This window comes from Chiloscyllium plagiosum, unplaced genomic scaffold (genome assembly GCF_037043375.1).
Source record: "Chiloscyllium plagiosum isolate Xiang-an unplaced genomic scaffold, Cpla_swu_hap1 HiC_scaffold_24, whole genome shotgun sequence".
Lineage (NCBI taxonomy): Eukaryota > Metazoa > Chordata > Chondrichthyes > Orectolobiformes > Hemiscylliidae > Chiloscyllium > Chiloscyllium plagiosum.
This window is the reverse complement of record NW_028270162.1, coordinates 46,158,717-46,179,782: the sequence shown is the minus strand read 5'-3', so window position 1 is coordinate 46,179,782 and position 21,066 is coordinate 46,158,717. Positions and strand designations below refer to the sequence as shown.

Below are 21,066 nucleotides of genomic sequence, written 5' to 3'. Positions count from 1 at the left end.
GCTTTTCCAGCACCACTCTGATCTAAACTCTGGTTTCCAGCATCTGTAGTCCTCACTTTCGCCTTAGAAAAAGTTCTGTTTCACTCTTCCCCCTTTGCTCGCTGACCTGCACTAACTCCCAGTCAGGCAACATCTTGATTTGAAAAATTCTCAGCCTTGTTTTCAAATCCCTCCGTGGCCTCGCCCCTTCCTTATCTTAAAGGCGCTATAGTAGTATAAAATGTTGTGGTTACAGTTTTGAGTTTGCCGTTTTTAGATTGTGAACTTACGGGACCACCTGATGAACCTGAGAGTTTTCCTGATATTCTTGACACTGTAATAGGGGAGTCCAAAACTGGAGGGTGTAGGTTTAGAGTGAGAGGGGAAAAATTTGAAATCCACCTCAAGAAGCCACTTTTTCATGCAGAGGGTGGTGGTGCATGTGTGGAATGAGCTGCCAGAGGAAGCGGTGGAGGCTGGTTCTATTACAACATTTAAATAGGAAGGCTTTAGAGGGATTTGGGCCAAGTGCTGGCAAATGGGACTGGATTAGTTTAGGATATCTGGACAAGTTGGACCCAAAGGTTTAATTCCGTGCTGTACATCTCTATGACTCTACCACCAAGATTCTAATTATCTATGTATTTTTTAAAAAGTTAACATTTGTGGTCTTTACTTTTTAGCGTGAATACGATCATGCATTTATGACCAGGATTGCAACCTATTATATTCCGCACTGATGCGGAAGTTCCTGGCAAAGGAACACGCTGAGAAAAATCGGAAAGCAGCACTCAATACAAACTTTACATTTTTGTACAGTAGGTGGCATAACAGATGGCAGCCAAATGGAACTTTTGCTTTATATAGTGGGATAGAGTTAAAAATGCTCCCCCTGTAAGGGCTGTACATAATTCATGTTTCAGCAGTCAGCTAAATCTAATTTTGCGCTGGCTAATTTGAACTGGCAGAACATGCCTAGATCTGTGCAGCAAACATTCCAACGAGTCATCACATGATCCAGGAGAACAGGAAGTTGGAAACCAGAAATCCTTTATTTCAGGGCAAAGTGCACGACACCTAACTTCCCTATCTCAAACTTCTAAGGGATACCTTAAATGCTTGCGTGCCTGGAGGAGGGTGCTGTTCTGTGTACTGTACTTTTGTTACACTGTTAATTACGTCTAGTTGATTTAAGACTCCCTCATCAGGAAGAACTCTCTGGACTGCCGGTTGTTTCAATTAGCCTTCAGTGCGCTGCTGCTGACTTATCATGAATGGATTAAATTTACTTCAATATGGGGAGTGACAGAAGATAGATTTAACAGCAATGGTAAGAGTACTGGACATTGTTGCAGTAATGCGTCATAAAGAATGAACGAGCGTAGTACACTGAATATGTTTGAATGAATTGCTTTTTAAAAAAGTTACATTGAGTTAGAAGTGGCTTCCAACCCAGAAGCGATTGCCATTTCCCAAACCTTTGTCCCTACTGTGACTCATTTTCAAGACTTGAAAACTGCCATGACCCCTCGGTGAGAATTGTGAGGAAGGGAGGTGGGAAGATGATGGTCCACAGTTTTGATAACCCTGATACTGAGACAGGGAGCATACACTGTCATCAAACATAGAACAGTACAGCAGAGGAACAGGACCATTGGCCCATCTTCTCTGTGCTGACCATGATGCCATTTTAAACTAATCCCCTCTGCCTGCACATGCTCTGTATCCCTCTATGTCCTGCCTGTACATGTGTCTGTTCAAATGCCTTTTAAATGTTGCTAACATATTTGCTTCTCCCACATGGCAGCATGTTCAGGCACCTACCACCTTCTACATAAAGAAAAACCAACCTTGCACATCTCCTTTAAACCTTTCCCTTATGCATGTTCTCCCACAAACTTACTCTTATGTAAGTTTATGATCCCCCTCTTATTCAATGTCTTTGTCCTCTTCCTCCTTTGTTGAAATCTAAACTGCTCCCAGTCCTCAAGTCTACTGCGTTTTGTGGGCAATTTGTATGTTCCTTTCATGAATATAAACTATCTTTAATTTCCCTTATTAGCCATGGTCGGGATATATTTTGCGTTTTATTTTTGTGCTAGACAGGACTGAACAATTGTTGCAGTTCCTTCACATGCTTGTTAAATTTCCTCCATTACCTCTCCTTTAAGTAATGTTCCCCAATTTATCTTGGGCAGGTTGCGCGTCATACCATTATAGTTTTATACCATCATACAAATCTTCTCAAAACTCGCTCATACTTTCCTTTATTTAAGATTCAGTACTCTGAGTTCAGAACCAACTGCGACACTGCCCACCTTCATGAAAATTTCTATCATATTATGGTCACTCTCCCCTAAGGGACCCTGCAGACCTAGATTACCAATTATCCCCTTTTAATTACACAATACCAGTCTAGGATGACCTGTTTTCTAGTTGGTTCCGCAATACATTGATCTTGAAATCTATCCTATGTTCCAGGAATTTCTTCCTCTACGGCGATGTATTCAACATAGAAGCTAGTGAAGTAAGTACATGTGTTTGGAAAGGCAAGGACTAATTAGAGATAGTCAACATGGCTTTGTGGGTGGGAGATTGTCTCACCAACTTGATTGAGTTTTTTGAAGAGCAGCGGTGGACTTCAGTAAGGCATTCGACGAGGTTCCCCATGGTTGGCAAGGTTGGATCACATGGAATACAGGGAGAACTATCCATTTGGATAGAAAACTGGCTCAAAGGTAGAAGACAGAGGATGTTGGTGGAGGGTTATTTTTCAGGCTGGAGGCCTGTGACCAGTGGAGTGCCACAAGGATCGGTGCTGGGCCCACTACTTTTTGTCATTTATATAAATGACTTGGATATGAGCATAAGAGGTAGAGTTAGTAAGTTTGCAGATGACATCAAAATTGGAGGTATAGTGGACAGCAAAGGAGGTTACCTCTTATTACAACGGGATCTTGATCAGATGGACCAATGGGCTGAGGAGTGGCAGATGGAGTTTAATTTAGATAAATGCGAGGTACTGCATTTTGGGAAAGCAAATCTTAGCAGGGCTTATACACTTAATGGTAAGGGCCTCGGGAGTGTTGCTGAACAAAGAGACCTTGGAGTGCAGGTTCATAGCTCCTTGAAAATGGAGTCACAGGTAGACAGGATAGTGAAGAAGGCGTTTGGTATGCTTTCCTTTATTGGTGAGAGTATTGAGTACAGGAGTTGGGAGGCCATATTGCAGCTGTACAGGACATTGGTTTGGCCACTTTGGAAAATGTGTGCAGTTCTGGTCTCCTTCCTATCGGAAAGATGTTGTGAAACTTGAAAGGCTTCAGAAAAGATTTACAACGATGGAGGAATTGAGCTATAGGGAGAGGCTGAATAGGCTGGGGCTGTTTTCCCTGGAGCGTCAGAGGCTGAGGGGTGACCTTAAAGACGTTTATAAAATTGAGAGGCATAAATAGACAAAATCTTTTCCCTGGGTGGGGAAGTCCGGAACAAGAGGGCATAGGTTTAGGGTGAGAGGGGAAAGATATAAAAGAGACCTTGGGGCAACCTTTTCACACAGAGGGTGGTACATGTATGGAATGAGCTGCCAGAGGAAGTGATAGAGGCTTGTATAATTGCAAGATTTAAAAGACATCTGGATGGGTATATGAATCAGAAGGGTTTGGAGGGATATGGGCCGGATGTTGGCAAGTGGGACTAGATTAGGTTGGGATATCTGGTCGGCATGGACGCGTTGGACTGAAGGGTCTGTTTCCATGCTGTACATCTCTATGACTCTAAGTTAGTGAAGCTTTTATTGATTCTTTCAAAACATTTTGTGCTGCAGCTTAAAAGATGATTTTAAACGCAATATAGAGGAATCTCGATTATCTGAAGGACACGGGTGGGGAGTATTTCATTCAGTTAATCGAATTCCGGATAATTGAATGCCGGATAATGTAGTCTAGCCAAGCATCGGGACCTAGCAATCTTACTGGATAATGCAATATTTGGATAATTGAATGCCAGATAATCGAGGTTCCTCTGTAAATGTTGAAGTGGATTTTTAATGTTTATTCTTGCGTGGGACATGGGCCTTGCGTGGGACATGGGCAAGACTGGTATTTGTTGCCTGTCCCTCTTGAATTGAGTGATTTGCTTGGCTATAATAGAGGGTAACTAATAGTCCATTACATTGTTGTGTGTCTTGAATCATACGTAAGTCAGGTTGGGTAAGGACATCAGACTTCTCTCCCTAAACATAAGTGAACAAAATGGGTTTTTATGACAATCACGAATGGTTTCATAGTCACAACTAGTTTTTAGTTCTAGACTTATTTAATTGAATTTAAATGCTAAAAGCTGATATGGTTGGGATTTAGACACATGGACCCAAAGCATTTGCCTCTGAACTGTGCTGCTCTTGACTGGATTTTTCCAGAATTATGAATCTCTTCATCATTAAACAAAAATGAGGGGAATCATTTGGTGTTTTGTTTTTTTTTGCAGAATTATGTCAGACTTGTTCCTGTTGCTGAAATGATGTCATCATGGAAGATTCTAGTCAAACGGATCATCTACCCATGTAGGTTCTAACAATTTTAAAAGCACAAGATGGAGTCAAAGGAGGCAAGTAAGACATTAAATATAGGTAATTCTTCTTTGAATTGCAAAGGAAGCATGTCAGTAGTTGTGACAATTAGGCTATTAATTATGGATTAGTTATGGTCAGACAGTACAATTATGGGAGTCTTTGCAAGTGGAACACCTGGAACATTCCAACATACAGGATGTTGGTAACTCCTGAACTCCTGCCAACGTCAATGTGCTACACAATGTTCTGATCATTTCAAGGTTACATCCTACAGCTTTGGAACATAGAAACTATTCAGCCTCTCAAGTCTATTCTTCCACTCTATTGGATCATGGTTTATTTGTATCTTAAGCCCATCTCCTCACGTTTGGTTCTGTAACCCAAAATACTCAGACCTAACAAACATCTATCAATCTCTGTTTCAAAGTTTTCAGTTGGGCAGTGAGTTCCCGGTTTCCTCTATCCTTAATGTGGCACGGTGGCTCACTGGTTAGCATTGCTGCCTCACCATACCAGGGATTGGGTCCAATCCACCCTTGGGCAACTGTCTATGTGAAGTTTGCGCATTCTCCCTGTGTCTGTATAGGTTTGCTCTGAATGCTGTGGTTTCCTCTCATAGTCTAAAGATGTGCAGGTTAGGTGGATTGGCCCTGCTAAATATTTTTAGTTCATTCGTGGAAATGAAGGTGTCCCTGGCTAGAAAGCTTTTACTCTGATCCCTAATTGCCTAGATGGCAGTTGAGCATCAACCACATTGCTGTGGGTCTGGAATTACATGTAGGCCAGACCAGGTAAGGATGGCAGATTTCCTTCCCTAAAGAACATTAGTGAACCAGATGGGCAATAGATTTATAGTTCGTCATCAGAATCTTAATTGCAGATACTTATTGAATTCGAATTCCACCATCTGCTCTGGCAGGATCTGAACCCAGGTCCCCCGAACATTATCTGGATCTCTGGAATAACAGTCCAGCAATAATATCACTAGGTCATAGTGTCCAGGAATGTGTAGGCAAGGTGGATTAGCCATCGGAAATGCAAGTTTACAAGGATAGGGGTGGGGCTGTGGGTAGGTCTGGGTGAAATGCTCTTTGTAGGGTCAGTGTGGACTCGATGGCTGAATAGCCTGCTTCCACGCTTTAGGGATTTTGAGAGGCACTTCCAGTCCACACCTGAATGGCCTCACTCCGATATTCAGGTTCTGCCCACTGTGGTTGACATCCAAGTCCCAGAGGATATAGTTTCCTGTAAATTCACAACGCAACCCTTGATCAAAAAATTTGGCCTGCGGTTTTCAGCATCAAATTAGTGTCGAGATTAGATTGGTGCTGGAAAAGCACAGGAGGTCAGGCAGCGCGGAGGAACAGGAAAATCGCCCTTTGCCCGAAATGTCAATTTTCCTGCTCCTCGGATGCTGCCCGACCTGCTATGCTTTTCCAGCACCGCTCGAATCTAAACTCTGTTTCCAGCATCTGCAGTCCTCACTTTTGCCTAGCACCAAGTTAGTGACTGGTCGTTGTATAATCTCTGAAAAGCTGCAAAGCCGAATCTTCAAACCTCCCCATTGACTGAACCAATGATTTGAATTGGAAGATCAGAGGTTAGTTCATGAGAAAATAATGCACAGATGCTCACCTTTCTCCAAAACATTTTCATAAATCAAAGTTGTGGTGAGAGGATAGGAAGACCTTCTGGTGAATTGGAGTCATAGAGTCATAGAGATGTACAGCATGGAAACAGACCCTTCGGTCAAACCCGTCTATGCCGACCAGATATCCCATCCCAATCTAGTCCCACCTGCCAGCACCTGGCCCATATCTCTCCAAACCCTTCCTATTCATATACCCATCCAAATGCCTCTTAAATGTTGCAATTGTACCAGCCTCCACCACATCCTCTGGCAGCTCATTCCATACACGTACCACCCTCTGCGTGAAAACGTTGCCCCTTAGGTGTCTTTTATATCTTTCCCCTCTCACCCTAAACCTATGCCCTCTAGTTCTGGACTCCCCAATCCCAGGGAAAAGACTTTGTCTATTTATCCTATCCATGCCCCTCATAATTTTATAAACCTCTAAGGTCACCCCTCAGCCTCCAAAGCTCCAGGGAAAACCGCCCCAGCCTGTTCAGCCTCTCCCTATAGCTCAAATCTTCCAACCCTGGCAACATCCTTGTAAATCTTTTCTGAACCCTTTCAAGTTTCACAACATCTTTCCGATAAGAAGGAGACCAGAATTGCACGCAATATTCCAAAAGTGGCCTAACCAATGTCCTGTACAGCCACAACGCGTCCTCCCAACTCCTGTACTCAATACCCTGACCAATAAAGGAAAGCGTACCAAACACCTTCTTCACTATCCTATTTACCTGCGACGATACTTTCAAGGAGCTATGAACCTGCACTCCAAGGTCTCTTTGGTCAGCAACACTCCCTAGACCTTACTGTTAAGTGTACAAATCCTGCTAAGATTTGCTTTCCCAAAATGCAGCACCCCACATTTATCTGAATTAAACTCCATCTGCCACTTAGTAAAAACAATGACTGCAGATGCTGGAAACCAGATTCTGGATCAGTGGTGCTGGAAGAGCACAGCAATTCAGGTGATTTTGCCTGTCCTCGGATGCTGCCTGAATTGCTGTGCTCTTCCAGCACCACTGATCCAGAATCCATCTGCCACTTCTCAGCCCATTGGCCCATCTGGTCCAGATGCTGTTGTAATCTGAGGTAACCCTCTTCGCTGTCCACTAAACCTCCAATTTTGGTGTCATCTGCAAACTTACTAACTGTACCTCTTATGCTCGCATCCAAATCTTTTGTGTAAATGACAAAAAGTAGAGAACCCAGAGATCTTTGTGGCACTCCACTGGTTACAGGCCTCCAGTCTGAAAAACAACCCTCCACCACCACCCTCTGTGTTCTACCTTTGAGCCAGTTCTGTATCCAAATGGCTAGTTCTCCCTGTATTCCATGAGATCTAACCTTGCTAATCAGTCTCCCATGGGGAACCTTGTCGAACACCTTACTGAAGTCCATATAAATCACATCTACTGCTCTGCCCTCATCAATCATCTTTGTTACTTCTTCAAAAAACTCAATCGAGTTTGTGAGACATGATTTCCCATGCACAAGGCCATGTTGACTATCCCTAATCAGTCCTTGCCCTTCCAAATTCATGTACACCCTGTCCCTCAGGATTCCCTCCAACAACTTGCCCACCACCGAGGTCAGGCTCACCAGTCTATAGTTCCCTGGCTTGTCTTTACTGCCCTTCTTAAACAGTGGCACCACATTTGCCAACCTCCAGTCTTCCGGCATCTCACCTGTGACTATCGATGATACAAATATCTCAGCAAGAGGCCCAGCAATCAATTCTCTAGCTTCCCACAGAGTTCTCTGGTACACCTGATGAGGTCCCGGGGATTTATCCACCTTTAGCCTTTTCAAGACATCTAGCACTTCCTCCTCTGTGATCTGGACATTTTGCAAGATGTCACCATCAATTTCCCTACAGTCTATATCTTCCATATCCTTTTCTACAGTAAATACTGATGCAAAATATTCATTTAGTATCTCCCCCACTTTCTATGGCTCCACACAAAGGCCACCTTGCTGATCTTTGAGGGGCCCTATTCTCTCCCTAGTTACCCTTTTGTCCTTAATATATTTGTAAAAACCCTTTGGATTCTCCTTAATTCTATTTGCCAAAGCTATCTCATGTCCCTTTTTTACCTCCTGACTTCCATCTTAAGTATACTCCTACTTCCTTTATACTCTTCTTAGGATTCACTCGATCTATCCTGTCTATACCTGACATATGCTTCCTTCTTTTTCTTAACCAAACCCTCAATTTCTTTAGTCATCCAGCATTCCCTATACGTACCAGCCTTCCCTTTCACCCTGACAGGAATATACTTTCTCTGGATTCTTGTTATCTCATTTCTGAAGGCTTCCCATTTTCCAGCCGTCCCTTTACCTGCGAACATCTGCCTCCAATCAGCTTTCTTGCCTAATACCGTCAAAATTGGTCTTTCTCCAATTTAGAACTTCAACTTTTAGATCTGGTCTATCCTTTTCCATCACGTTTTTAAAACGAATAGAATTGTGGTTGCTGGCCCCAAAGTGCTCCCCCACTGACACCTCAGTCACCTGCCCTGCCTTATTTCCCAAGAGTAGGTCAAGTTTTGCAACTTCTCTAGTAGGTACATCCACATACTGAATCAGAAAATTGTCTTGTGTGCACTTAAGAAATTCCTCTCCATCTAAACCTTTAACACTTTGGCAGTCCCAGTTGATGTTTGGAAAGTTAAAATCCCCTACCATAACTACCCTATTATTCTTACAGATAGCAGAGATCTCCTTACAAGTTTGTTTCTCAATTTCCCTCTGACTATTTAGAAGGTCTATAATACAATTCCAATAAGGTGATCATCCCTTTCTTATTTCTCAGTTCCACCCAAATAACTTCCCTGGATGTATTTCAGGGAATATCCTCCCTCAGCACAGCTGTAATGCTATCCCTCATCAAAAATGCCACTCCCCCTCCTCTCTTGCCTCCCTTTCTATCCTTCCTGTAGCATTTGTATCCTGGAACATTAAGCTGCCAGTCCTGCCCATCCCTGAGCCATGTTTCTATAATTGCTATGATATCCCAGTCCCATGTTCCTAACCATGCCCTGAGTTCATCTGCCTTCCCTGTTAGGCCCCTTGCATTGAAATAAATGCAGTTTAATTTATTAGTCCTACTTTGTCCCTGCCTGCCCTGACTGTTTGACTCACTTCTGTTCTCAACTGTACCAGTCTCAGATTGATCTCTTTCTGTACTATCCCCCTGGGTCCCACCTTACCAGTTTAAATCCTCCCAAGCAGTTCTAGCAAATTTCCCTGCCAGTATATTAGTCCCTTTCCAATTTAGGTGCAATCCGTCCTTCTTGTATAGGTCACGTCTACCCCAAAAGAGATTCCAATGATCCAAAAATGTGAATCCTTCTCCCATACACCAGCTCCTCAGCCATGCATTCATCTGCTCTATCCTCCTATTCCTGCCCTCACTAGCTCGTAGCACTGGGAGTAATCCAGATATTACTACCCTTGAGGACCTCTTTTTTTTTAAATTTCTGCCTAACTCTCTGTAATCTCCCTCAGAATCTCAACCTTTTCCCTTCCAATGTCATTGGTTCCAATGTGGACAATGACCTCTTGCTGGCCGCTCTCCCCCGTGAGAACATTCTGCACCCTCTCTGAGACATCCTTGATCCTGGCACCAGGGAAACAACACACCATTCTGCTTTTTCTCTGCTGGCCACAGAAACATCTGTCTGTACTTCTGACTACAGAATCCCGTAACACAATTGATCTCTTGGAAGCCAACGTACCCCTCATTGCATTAGAGCCAGTCTCAATACCAGAAACTTGGCTGTTCGTGCTACGTTCCCCTGAGAATCCAACACCCCCTACATTTTCCAAAACAACATACCTGTTTTAAATGGGTATATCCACAAAAGACTCCTGCCCTAGGTGCCTACCTCTCTTACCCTTCCTGGAGTTAACCCATCTATGTGACTGTATCTGAGAGTTTTCCCCCCTTCCTATAACTGCCATCCATCACATACTGTTGCTGTTGCAAATTCCTCATCGCTTCTTTCTGTCTCTCCAATCGATTGACTTGATCTGATAAGATTCAAATCCAACAGCATTTATGGCAGATATAATCCGCAGTAACCCTTACACTCTCTTTAAACTCCCACATCTGACAAGAAGTATGTATCACTGCAAAGGCCATATTTACTCCTTCACAATATTCAGACTCAGAAAATAACACCATCTTCTTCCTCCTCAAAACACTGCACCAAGTTAAATTAATAGCTATGGCTTATATTTTAAGTTTAATCAAGAGACTTCTCTCCAACAACATATAATCAAGAAAGAACCCACTGTGCTCACTATTGCAGCCTTTCTCTTGGCCAGACTTAAAACAACAATTAACTTTTCTGATTCTGTGTTGTGAACTTCGCCCAAACCGGTTCCTCCAAGATTGGTTGTGAAATTCACTGCTTGTTAATTTTCCCAGACGTACTCCGATGTCCAGCGACACATGAATTCAAAAACAGCAAAGGCAGTAACTGTGCAGGTTCACTCTCTCTCACACTCTCTCTCTCTCTCACACTCTCTCTCTCTCTCACACTCTCTCTCTCTCTCACACTCTCTCTCTCTCTCACACTCTCTCTCTCACACTCTCTCTCTCTCTCTCTCTCTCTCTCTCTCTCTCTCTCTCTCTCTCACACTCTCTCTCTCACACTCTCTCTCTCACACTCTCTCTCTCACACTCTCTCTCTCACACTCTCTCTCTCACACTCTCTCTCTCACACTCTCTCTCTCACACTCTCTCTCTCACACTCTCTCTCTCACACTCTCTCTCTCACACTCTCTCTCTCACACTCTCTCTCTCTCACACTCTCTCTCACACTCTCTCTCACACTCTCTCTCACACTCTCTCTCACACTCTCTCTCACACTCTCTCTCACACTCTCTCACACATTCTCTCACACATTCTCTCACACACTCTCTCACACACTCTCTCACACACTCTCTCACACACTCTCTCACACACTCTCTCACACACTCTCTCACACACTCTCTCACACACTCTCTCACACACTCTCTCACACACTCTCTCTCACACACTCTCTCTCACACACTCTCTCTCACACACTCTCTCTCACACACTCTCTCTCACACACTCTCTCTCACACACTCTCTCTCACACACTCTCTCTCACACACTCTCTCTCACACACTCTCTCTCACACACTCTCTCTCACACACTCTCTCTCACACACTCTCTCTCACACACTCTCTCTCACACACTCTCTCTCACACACTCTCTCTCTCACACTCTCTCTCACACTCACATCTCACACTCACATCTCACACTCACAACTCACACTCACAACTCACACTCACACTCACACTCTCATACTCTCATACTCTCACAAGCAGTGATTGCTGCTCCTGGAATTCGAGGAAATCACTTCCAGCACCTAAAATACCTCAAAAAAAGGAGCAGCACTTACAGCCAGAAATTTTTCCCATCCTCCATCTTGGATTACCCAGAATCAACAACATCCTATCTCAGCATTGTACAACTGACATACTACACTTTTAAGTTTACACACTCTTATCCTGCACCTCCCCACCATAGGATTGATGTTACACCAACACTACCGAACAATTTGTTTAATAATAATCACTTCACCCAGATCACTGTTTTCCTTTCTATGCTGGGGAAATGCATGTCTGGACTGTGAAACTTGCCATAATTTAAGCCCTTATGTCATTCTAGTGAGCATGTACCTCCAGGTTTTCTAAATGGGGTCTAACCAGAACATTCAATAATTGTAATATAATAATGGTCTAATAAATAATCTCTTGTCAGGGATTGATTAACTCTGTGGGTTGGTTGATTTAAAACAATGAAACACATCACAAGTTATAAAGCAGGCATTACATCAAGCTACTGAGTTGTTGTGCTAGGCAGACTCCTTGCTAGGCGGAGTCACAATATAAGACACACACAGCACATAGAGCCATTAAAAGTCAACTCTTTTTAAATGCATGTTATACTTTAAACATCCTCCTCTTTTTCCAAAGGAATTTTAACTATTTGCAATAAGAAGAGAGCCTAAGAGTCTTTATAAAGTATTTGCTGATCTGCCCAGATCTCTGATGGTGACTTTGTCTGGAAGTGCTGTTGTTTGCCCACATTTATCAGTGATATTGAATATTGATCCTTTTTGAATTGTCAAGTTTATTTTTCAGGGGACGCAGTTGCTCTTATACAATTTACTGATGCACACAGCCAAATATTGTTCCAGATCAGCCACTGACTGATCTTGTTTCTCTAGAGTGGTTCTTACCTTTTTGGCATTTACTGAGTGTTCCTTATGAACTTTCATCTCTTTTCGAAGCCTGTGGTTTTACATTCTGGATTCTTCTAATTCTGTCAAAAGTTTTAGCCTTTGGATGGAACATTATATTTTTTCCTTCATAAACTGCCCAATTAACTATCCTATTTCTCCAACCTGTTTCTGGTTTTGTTTTCTTTGAAACCTGGATCTCTTCCGCTTACTGCTTCAATGGTTATTTGATTTCCTCTTTATCTTACTCTGGTTTTTTTTTTGCTAGAATATCATAGCTAGTATTTATTTCTGAAAATACTGTCACTGTAATTTGTAACTTATGCATGCCCAGCTGTTTTGGGGGGTAAATTATTTTCTGCAGCATTGCTTTGAAGTCAAGCCAATGTTTCTGTAGCTGCATCTGCTGAACTTGATCTGTTGTACATGTTAGTTTGTCCAGATCTAAACTGGCAGTGTTTTCATTGGATTGATGATACAGGACTTGGACCTATTTCCTTTCTTTCAGCTCTTTGTTCATCTTACTGAACTGACAGAAGTATTCCCTTAAGATTCATTAGTGGGCAGTATTCTCTGTTTTGCATTTATCCTTTATGCGTGCCTTTTGCTGCTCCTGGCATGCTCATCTGTACACTTCATTGAACCTGTTTTCATCCCTTGGCTTAATGATGTGATAGAATGGGGGATATACCAGGCTACAGATTGTGTTGGAGTACAAGTCTGTTGCTGCTGATACCCATAGGACCTCATGGATGCCCAGTCTTGAGTTGCTAGATCTATTCAAAAACTTTTACTGTATATAGTATCATCATGTGGAGGATATTATTAATATGAAGCCACGACTTCACCACCAGAAAGATTGAGCAGTGGTCACTACTACCGATATTATAATACATAGATACATCTGCTCCAACTGGACTGGTGAGGATGAAGTCAAGTAGATTTTCCCTACTTGTCAGTTCTCTTGCCACCCATCACAGACCCCAGTCTAGCAGCTATGTCTTTTAGGCCTCAGCCAGTTTGGTCTGTAGTGGTGCTACTAAGCCACCCCCAATGCTTCCTCCAAGTTTTGTTCAACAGAGTATCACTGATTCATCAGCTGATGGAGAACGGTATATAGTAATCAGCCTATGTTTAACCTGATACCATGAGACCACAAGTTTCAGGATTCCCAGAACTACTCCATTATGATTATATCCCACTGTGCTGTCCCCTCTGGTTAGTCTATTCAGTTGGTGGGACAGGGGACACTCCGGGATGGTGAGGGTGGTGTCTGAACGTAGTCGTGCTCTCAGAATAATGCCTTACCATGTCAGATTGTTGCTAATTACGTTTATGGGATAGCTCTTCCCAATTCTGGCACCGTCTGGGCGGCACAGTGGCACAGTGGTTAGTACTGCTGCCTCACAGCGCAACCTCAGGCAACTGTCTGAGTGGAGTTTACACATTCTCCCAGTGTCTGTGTGGGTTTCCTCCCACAGTCCAAAAATGTGCAGGTTAGGTGAATTGGCCATATTAAATTGCCTGTAGCATTAGGTGAAGGAGTAAATGTAGGGGAATGGGTGTGGGTGGATTTCTCTTCGGAGGGTCGGTGTGGACTTGTTGGGCTGAAGGGCCTGTTTCCACACTGTAAGTAATCTAAGAACCCAAGTTGTTAGTGTGGAGGGTGTTGCAGTGTCAACAGGATTATGTTTGCCATTGCTATTTCCAGCACCTTAGTTGTTACTGGCAAGTCCGTCTGGTTTCATTCCTTTTTTATCAGACCTTGTGGCTGTTAGATACGCTCTACCATTTCAGATAGCAGCCACACTGCTCTGGATCTGGAGTCCCATGTAGGTCAGATCAGGTGAGGATGGCAGAGGATAAAGTGGTGAACAGCAAGATCCTCAATGATTAGACAAGACAATGTGATGTTTGTAGACTGCAGAGAATTTATGGTTTCAGACTATTTTGTTTAAAAAGAAGGCAAGATCTGGAGACATTGACTGAGTCCTGAAGTATAACTTCAGGCGAAATGAAATCACAATTTCGGCAGCGATGTGTTTAACTATTTATGGTCTGTGGTAATTCTAAGCTGCATCAAGTAAAGCTTTTTTTTAAAATTCCCATCCATCATTAATTTTCATTTTAATTCTGACAATTGATATTTCTGTACAGAGCATCATGGAAGACAAAGTTAATAGTTTGCAGAGATGCCTCGACAGTATTTATAAGGTAAAATACTGAATTTACTAATTCCATTGACTTCTACATCCCTGGTACTATTTTCCTTCTAATGCCAAGAACCAGTTACTTCATTGGGAGGATACCAGCCAATGACCTCCAGTCTCCACTTAGAACAAATAAGATTATCAAAGGGAATTTTATCTGTCTGCTGTATGCTCAATACTTTTTTTTGTGAATAGATTGATTGCTGACATTTGCGGCAAGACTGGTCCATAATCTGTGATGTAACTGAAATTAGTTTTTTAAAGGGCAGTAGAAGGAAGACTCCAAAGGTTTTTGACTCTCTGGTAATAGCAAGGGCAAGGAACTCTGGAATTCACTCTTCCACCTCTCTTTGAAGACTCTCCTTAAAGCCAATCATCTTCTGAAATTCAGGAAACGCTCGTCAGGTCAGGCAGCATATGTGGAGAGAGTAACAGAATGAATGATTCATGTCTGTGACCTTTCATAATAACTCCTTGCTCTAGTTTTCTTAACCAAGTCTTTGGTCAACTGCCTTAATGTCTCCCATGTCGCCGGGTCAGCCTGTTGTCTGATTATGTACCTGTGGAGTGGTTTGAGATGTTTTATTATGCTAAAGATACTTTACAAATGCTAGTCATTGTTGACATAGTGCTGACCAGTTGCCAAAGCTAAAAGATAACCAATGTGACCACTTGTTCCTAACCACTGCTTTCAACTGCAGCTCATTTCCAGAGTCTAAGGACAAACAAGGCATGTCCATTCCAAGAAACTTGAAAGTCTCAACATACATCTGTCATCCAAAATGAACAAGGGCTTCATCAAGATTAGATATGAAATTAAACTTATTTAAACTTAATTAAAGGCAATATAAACTCAACGTAAAACCACAGGACTTCATTTATCTCCGATGTGATCCTTTCCAGGTTATTAGAACTGCAAATGATACCTTGTGTGCCATCAGCAAGCCATCAGTGTGCAGTGAAGTGTTGCTATCTCCACAAGGAATTGCTTATATCTCAGGTGAGTGATGCTTCACTATTAGCTATGCTGACAGCTGCAGTAATTAGCAGATTTAGACAATATTTGTATTAAAGAGAAGCTCCAGCATCCATTAATTTTCCATTAAATACAGAGACTGTACCTTGGGTTCAATTCACTTCAGAAGTGATACAGCAATGATATTGCCATCTCCATACATGGCACAGCTCATCGGCTTCTGAAACCTCCCATCCCTGTCATTGTTACCTCCAGACTTGATAACTCCAGTGCTCTCTTGGTTAGCCTCCCATCTTTCACCCTCCATAAACTTGAACTTATCCTCAGTTTTGTTCACCACCTACACCAAGTCCCATTCACCCATAATTCAATGACTCTGTGACTTGGTGGCTGCAGGTTTGGGGCAGCATCTTGAATTTAAAATGCTCATCCTTGTTTTTAAATCCCTCAGTGGCTTTGTGTCTTCCTGTCTCTGTTATCTGTTCCAGCCTTTCAATCCCTTGTGATCTCTATATTCTGAACTATGTATACCCATATTATCACCCATTGGTGCCATACCTTCAGTTGCCTGTGGAGTAGGCTTTAAAATGTCTCCTTCACCTCTGCCCTCTTTTAAAGTTTTTGTCTTGAAACTCTACTTCCTTTGCTAAACTTCCAGCCACCCATCCTCATGTCTTTTGGTGTCAAATTTGTTGTTAATGTACAAGGGAAGCGCTGAAGGACATTGACTATGCTCATGGTGCTGTTTAGCTACACGTTATTTCAATTTTGGCATTCCCACTTTAAAAAAAAAGTCCTATTGCTAAAGAAATTCTGCTATCCGGGAAAAAGATTGACCTTTTTTGTTATCTACTGCTGGAGTGATTCAGTATCCTCTCATTGAGGACAATTTTGAGTTTGCCAGTGTGGACAGGGTAGAAAGGACTGTTGTTCTGAATTTTATATTTCTCTATTTTCTAATTTATTCCTATGATCTGCAATGCTGAACTTTTTTTAAACTTTTTTGTTTCTAAGAAATTGTACTGAAGAATCTCTGTCTAGGTACCTTGTACCTAAGATGGTGCTGTAATTGGCAACTTGTAAACTTTTCACTCATTTGAGTACATGTGACAATAAACTTGATTCAATATTAGCCATTAAGGAAGGTATGGTAATTGGGACATTATGGTTAGCACGAACTGGTTCTGGTTCTCTGTGTATGCAGTACTGGGTGGCATCTTACTCAGTGGGATTTTTAAAACACTTTTTTTAATGAATAGCTGTGATGGGAAGATGAGTAGACAAACAGGAGGCTGGAAGGACACAGCAAGCCAGGCAGCATCAGGAGGTGGAGAGGTCCAACATTTCAGGTATAATCCTTCCTTATGCTGCCAGCATTGCCAATGAAGTGCAATGAACGTTACTTAGTCTGATGGGCTTTTAGGAAGATATTCAGGATACCTAATGGGATGGAGAAAGTAACCAAGAGAAAGCTTTTGATAAGGGTGCTGTGGCAATGTACACTTCAACATGTGTGTCAGCCTGGAACTGTGGCGACCAAATTTCTTTCCATCACATGACTGACCAGAACGCTTCCTGTTCTCATGACCTTTTGTTGTAAGCTGGGAAGATTTACAAGTAAAACTGGTCCTTGGATTAAATTAAGGGACTGGATGCTGTAAAGAGATGATGAGATTAACGTTCTGGAGACAAGTGAATAGCTGTCCTAATTTAAACCTGCCCAGTCATCTTTTCTCCACCAGCACCCTACACCCACTATCCCACCTCCCCACCATTGCATAAATATTGTCCCCTCCACGCTTCACTTCAGCTTTGATGAAGAGTTGTCGAGATTTGAAACGTAGTTTGCTCTGTCTCTATGGATGCTCATATCTCCAACATTTGTTGTTTTCAGTGATCTTGTGGCCATTCCACCTTGTACTATGTATATTTGTAATGTCATGTAACTTTCCTTTCTTTATTTTCTCTTTTTTTTTCGTAGCTAGGATTTGTACCTAGGTACTTAGTACCTAAGATGGGTTACTCTTGGGTGGGTTACACTTCGGAGGGTTGGTATGGACCTGTTGGGCAGAAGGGCCTGTTTCCATACTGTAGGGAATCTAATCGAATCTAATCAAAGATGGTGCCATGTGTTGATGACATTGTACACGTTTAACTGTACTCCTTTTATAACTTGACGACACGGGACAATAAACCGAATTGTGATTCTAAATTGGTTTTAAAAAATGACTTTGAGAAAAGGAACATCTGTTTAATGTAAAATTTTTATTTAAATGGTTAAGTTTAGAGAATATTGATTGAGGTAAGAAATATTGATCAGAACATTGGGCTGCGTCTCCTAGTACTATAAGGTGTTTTATGTTGACATTGATGAGGCAGGGTCTACCATAACACCGATTTCCTCTGACTTGTACTGAGGTGGGTCACTGGCTTAAGATTCGGTTTACTTTCTTCAGACTCATGACTAACTCCTATCCTGTTTCTCACTGAGATTTTTTTTCAAGTTCAGTTGCCTCCTTTTTATACAAACAAACCCAGGTTGCCATGGAGACTGCATCAATATCAGTACTTAATGCAAATGGAGTTGGTAGGAATAACAATGTGCAGTGGACAATGGAGAATGAATCAATAGGGTCTTATTAGTATGATGAGAAGCTTGGTGCTGGGTGGAAGTGAATAACCAATTTTGCAAGGTCACATTTGTTGCTCTGTTTCCATTTTCAGAATGTTTAATTTTTCCTATATATTCTTAAACTTTTTTTCAACAACTTTTATATTTAGATTATCATCTCACTGTGATAACCACTTCTATCAGATAAAGTAGAATCGCCCTCAGGCAATTCTAGAGCACCTCCTGGTGGCTGGCTGAGTACTGTTGCGGGAGACTCCATCTGGAAATAGGAACAGGAGTAGATCATTCAGCCAGTCAATCCTCCTGCACCCATTTAATAGGATCATGGCTGATTGAACACTTCATTGCCTTTTACTGACACTATCCCTATAATCCTTTGTCATTGATAATCGAACATTATGAACCTCTATTTTAAAGATACTCAATGATTGAACTTCCACAGCCCTCTGAGTAAATAAAAATTCTCGTTGTCTCAATCCTAAATGGCACCCCCCTTGTTTTAAAGTTGTACTCTCTAATTCTAGATTCTCCAAAGAAGAAAGCGTCTTACTTGCATTTACCCTGTCTATCTTTCTAGGTATATTGTAATTTTTGAGGAAATCACCTCTTATTCTTTGAAACGATAGAGAATAGAGGCCCATTTTGCTTGATCTGTCCACATTGGACAGTCCCACTGTCCCAGAAAAAAATCTGGTGAATTTTTAATGCACTCCGTCTATGGCAATAACTGAGATAAGACCAAAACTGCACACAGTACTCCAGGTATGGTGTAACCACACTCTTAAACAATTGAAGCAAGACCTCACTACTCTTGGAGTCAAATCTGCTTGTGAGGATGTGTACTGAATGTCCTACTGTACTCCCTGTATACTCATGACTATGTGGCCAAATTGCGAATGAGGTCATCTACAAGTTTGTTGGTCAGATATTGACCAATGACGAGTCAGAATACAGAATGGTATTATGGTACAATGATAACAGTCTATCCCTCAGGTCAGCAAAACTAAAGAACTGATCATTGACTTCAGGAAGCAAGGAGGGGGACAAACCCCTATCTAGAGTTGAGGTGGAGAGAGTCAAGAGGATCAAGTTCCTAAGAGTGACAGTAACCAACAATCTGTCCTGAACCACCCATGTAGATGTGACAGTCAAGAAGGCACAACAATGCCTTTTCTTTCTGGTATTTCCATAAAGATTGTCACCAACGTTTACAAATGTACCATAGAAAGCAATGTATTTGGATGCGTAAAGAACTGGTACTGCAACTGTTCTGTCCAGAACAGTGAGAAACTACAGAAAATTGTTTGCACAGCCCTGACCATCACGATAGCCATCCTTCCATCCACTGACTCCATCTATACCTCTCATTGCTGTGGAAAGGTAGCCAATATCATCAAAGACTCCTCCCACCCCAATAATAACTTCTTCTGTCAGACAGAATGTACAGAAGTTTAAACACACGTACCAACAGGTTCAAGAACAGATTCTTTGCCACTGTTATTAGACTGCTGAATGGACACCTCTAATGTTGATGTTGCCTTTGTGCACCTCCTGTGAAGACATGTATCTTGTATGCCTTGCTCTCTCTAAACACCCTGTGATCTGTGTGTCCTTGTATGTTATGATCTGTAGTGCCTGTATTGCTTGCAAAAACAAAACTTTTTGCTGTACTTAGGTACGTGTGACAAAAATAAATTAAAGGCTAACAGTCCATTAACCTTCACTTGTCAGTTGGTTTTCAGTGACTTATTGACAAGAAAATCCAAGTTCCTTTGCAAATCTACACTTTCTAACCTTTTTAAAATTTAAGAAATACTCTGCACATCTGTTTTTCCTATCTAAGTAAATAATTGTGCATGCTTCCACATTACAGTCCATATGCTATGTTCATGCCCAATTATGAACCCTTTCTAAATGTCTTTTACATCGTCCTCACATTCTTGCTTTGCTTTGTGTACAGAGAGTCAGTATGGGCTTGAAGGGCCAAATGGCCTTTGTCCACACCATAGGGATTCTGTGAAGAAACAGTAATACTTGATAATGAACATAACTGATCATAGCGCACCTCTATTGGGAAGAAGACAAAATGAGCCAGTTCATTGTGTCTCATTAGCCAATTGATTGTCCAAGCTTTTTCTAGTCATTATTATAAAAAATGTTGAGCTATTTGGTCAGCTGGTTACATGAGTGAGTGCTAGATGCATATGACTCAGGTTTGGATCCTTGTGTGTATGGTGTTCCCACTTTTGGAGAGTAATTAGCCCGGTGGTCCTTAAGTACAGAGGAGAAACTTGGCCAGACATTATGCTACTGTTTGTTAACCAGGAGCAGATGTCTAGAAGTTGGCAGCGAATGAGGTTAGGCTTCACTCTGATGTTCCCACAATCCCATGGTTTGCTAACACATGCTTTCCAGGTCTGTGTATGAAGACTTGAATGAAGCCAAGGTGTCACTGAAAATATTGCACATCAGGGGAAAGAGAGTTATCTTGAAAAGCTGGAGAGAATTGTGTACTGCTGACAGCTTAACGTCCAACATCTCAAATAATATCGCTGAAATATTCTCAACCTGTTCAAAATATATTTTAAAGTAAGATACAAGACTTTTATTTTGGGGATTTTACTCCTTTTGTCTCATTTAGTGCAGCTGCTCTGGTTACTCCCGGAAGTGTTAATTAGAATGAATCCAGTAACCAGCTGACTGTAACAAACCCAGAGATTTGGCAGAAATGCCTCAAGGCTTTAATGCTATGGATGCTCTTCAACAGATCTTCCTTGATTTAG

At 41.9% G+C, this 21,066-nt stretch overlaps 1 protein-coding gene across 4 annotated transcripts in view; it reads left to right on the top strand.

Moving 5' to 3' along the window:
• The first annotated feature begins 945 nt into the window (after positions 1 to 945).
• LOC122562764 (synergin gamma-like) overlaps positions 946 to 21,066 on the top strand; it is a 35,135-nt gene continuing 15,014 nt past the window's right edge. Inside the window, exons 1-5 of one of the 4 annotated variants that reach the window (XM_088000127.1) lie at positions 946 to 1,309; positions 2,461 to 2,506; positions 4,468 to 4,591; positions 14,623 to 14,679; positions 15,579 to 15,675. In XM_088000127.1, the coding sequence (XP_087856253.1) occupies positions 14,629 to 14,679; positions 15,579 to 15,675 (148 nt within the window). In that variant the 5' untranslated portion in view covers positions 946 to 1,309; positions 2,461 to 2,506; positions 4,468 to 4,591; positions 14,623 to 14,628. Of the gene's footprint in view, positions 1,310 to 2,460; positions 2,507 to 4,467; positions 4,592 to 14,367; positions 14,522 to 14,622; positions 14,680 to 15,578; positions 15,676 to 21,066 lie in introns of those variants that run through there. The other 3 variants (XM_043715921.2, XM_043715920.2, XM_043715924.2) reach the window with 3 other exon arrangements.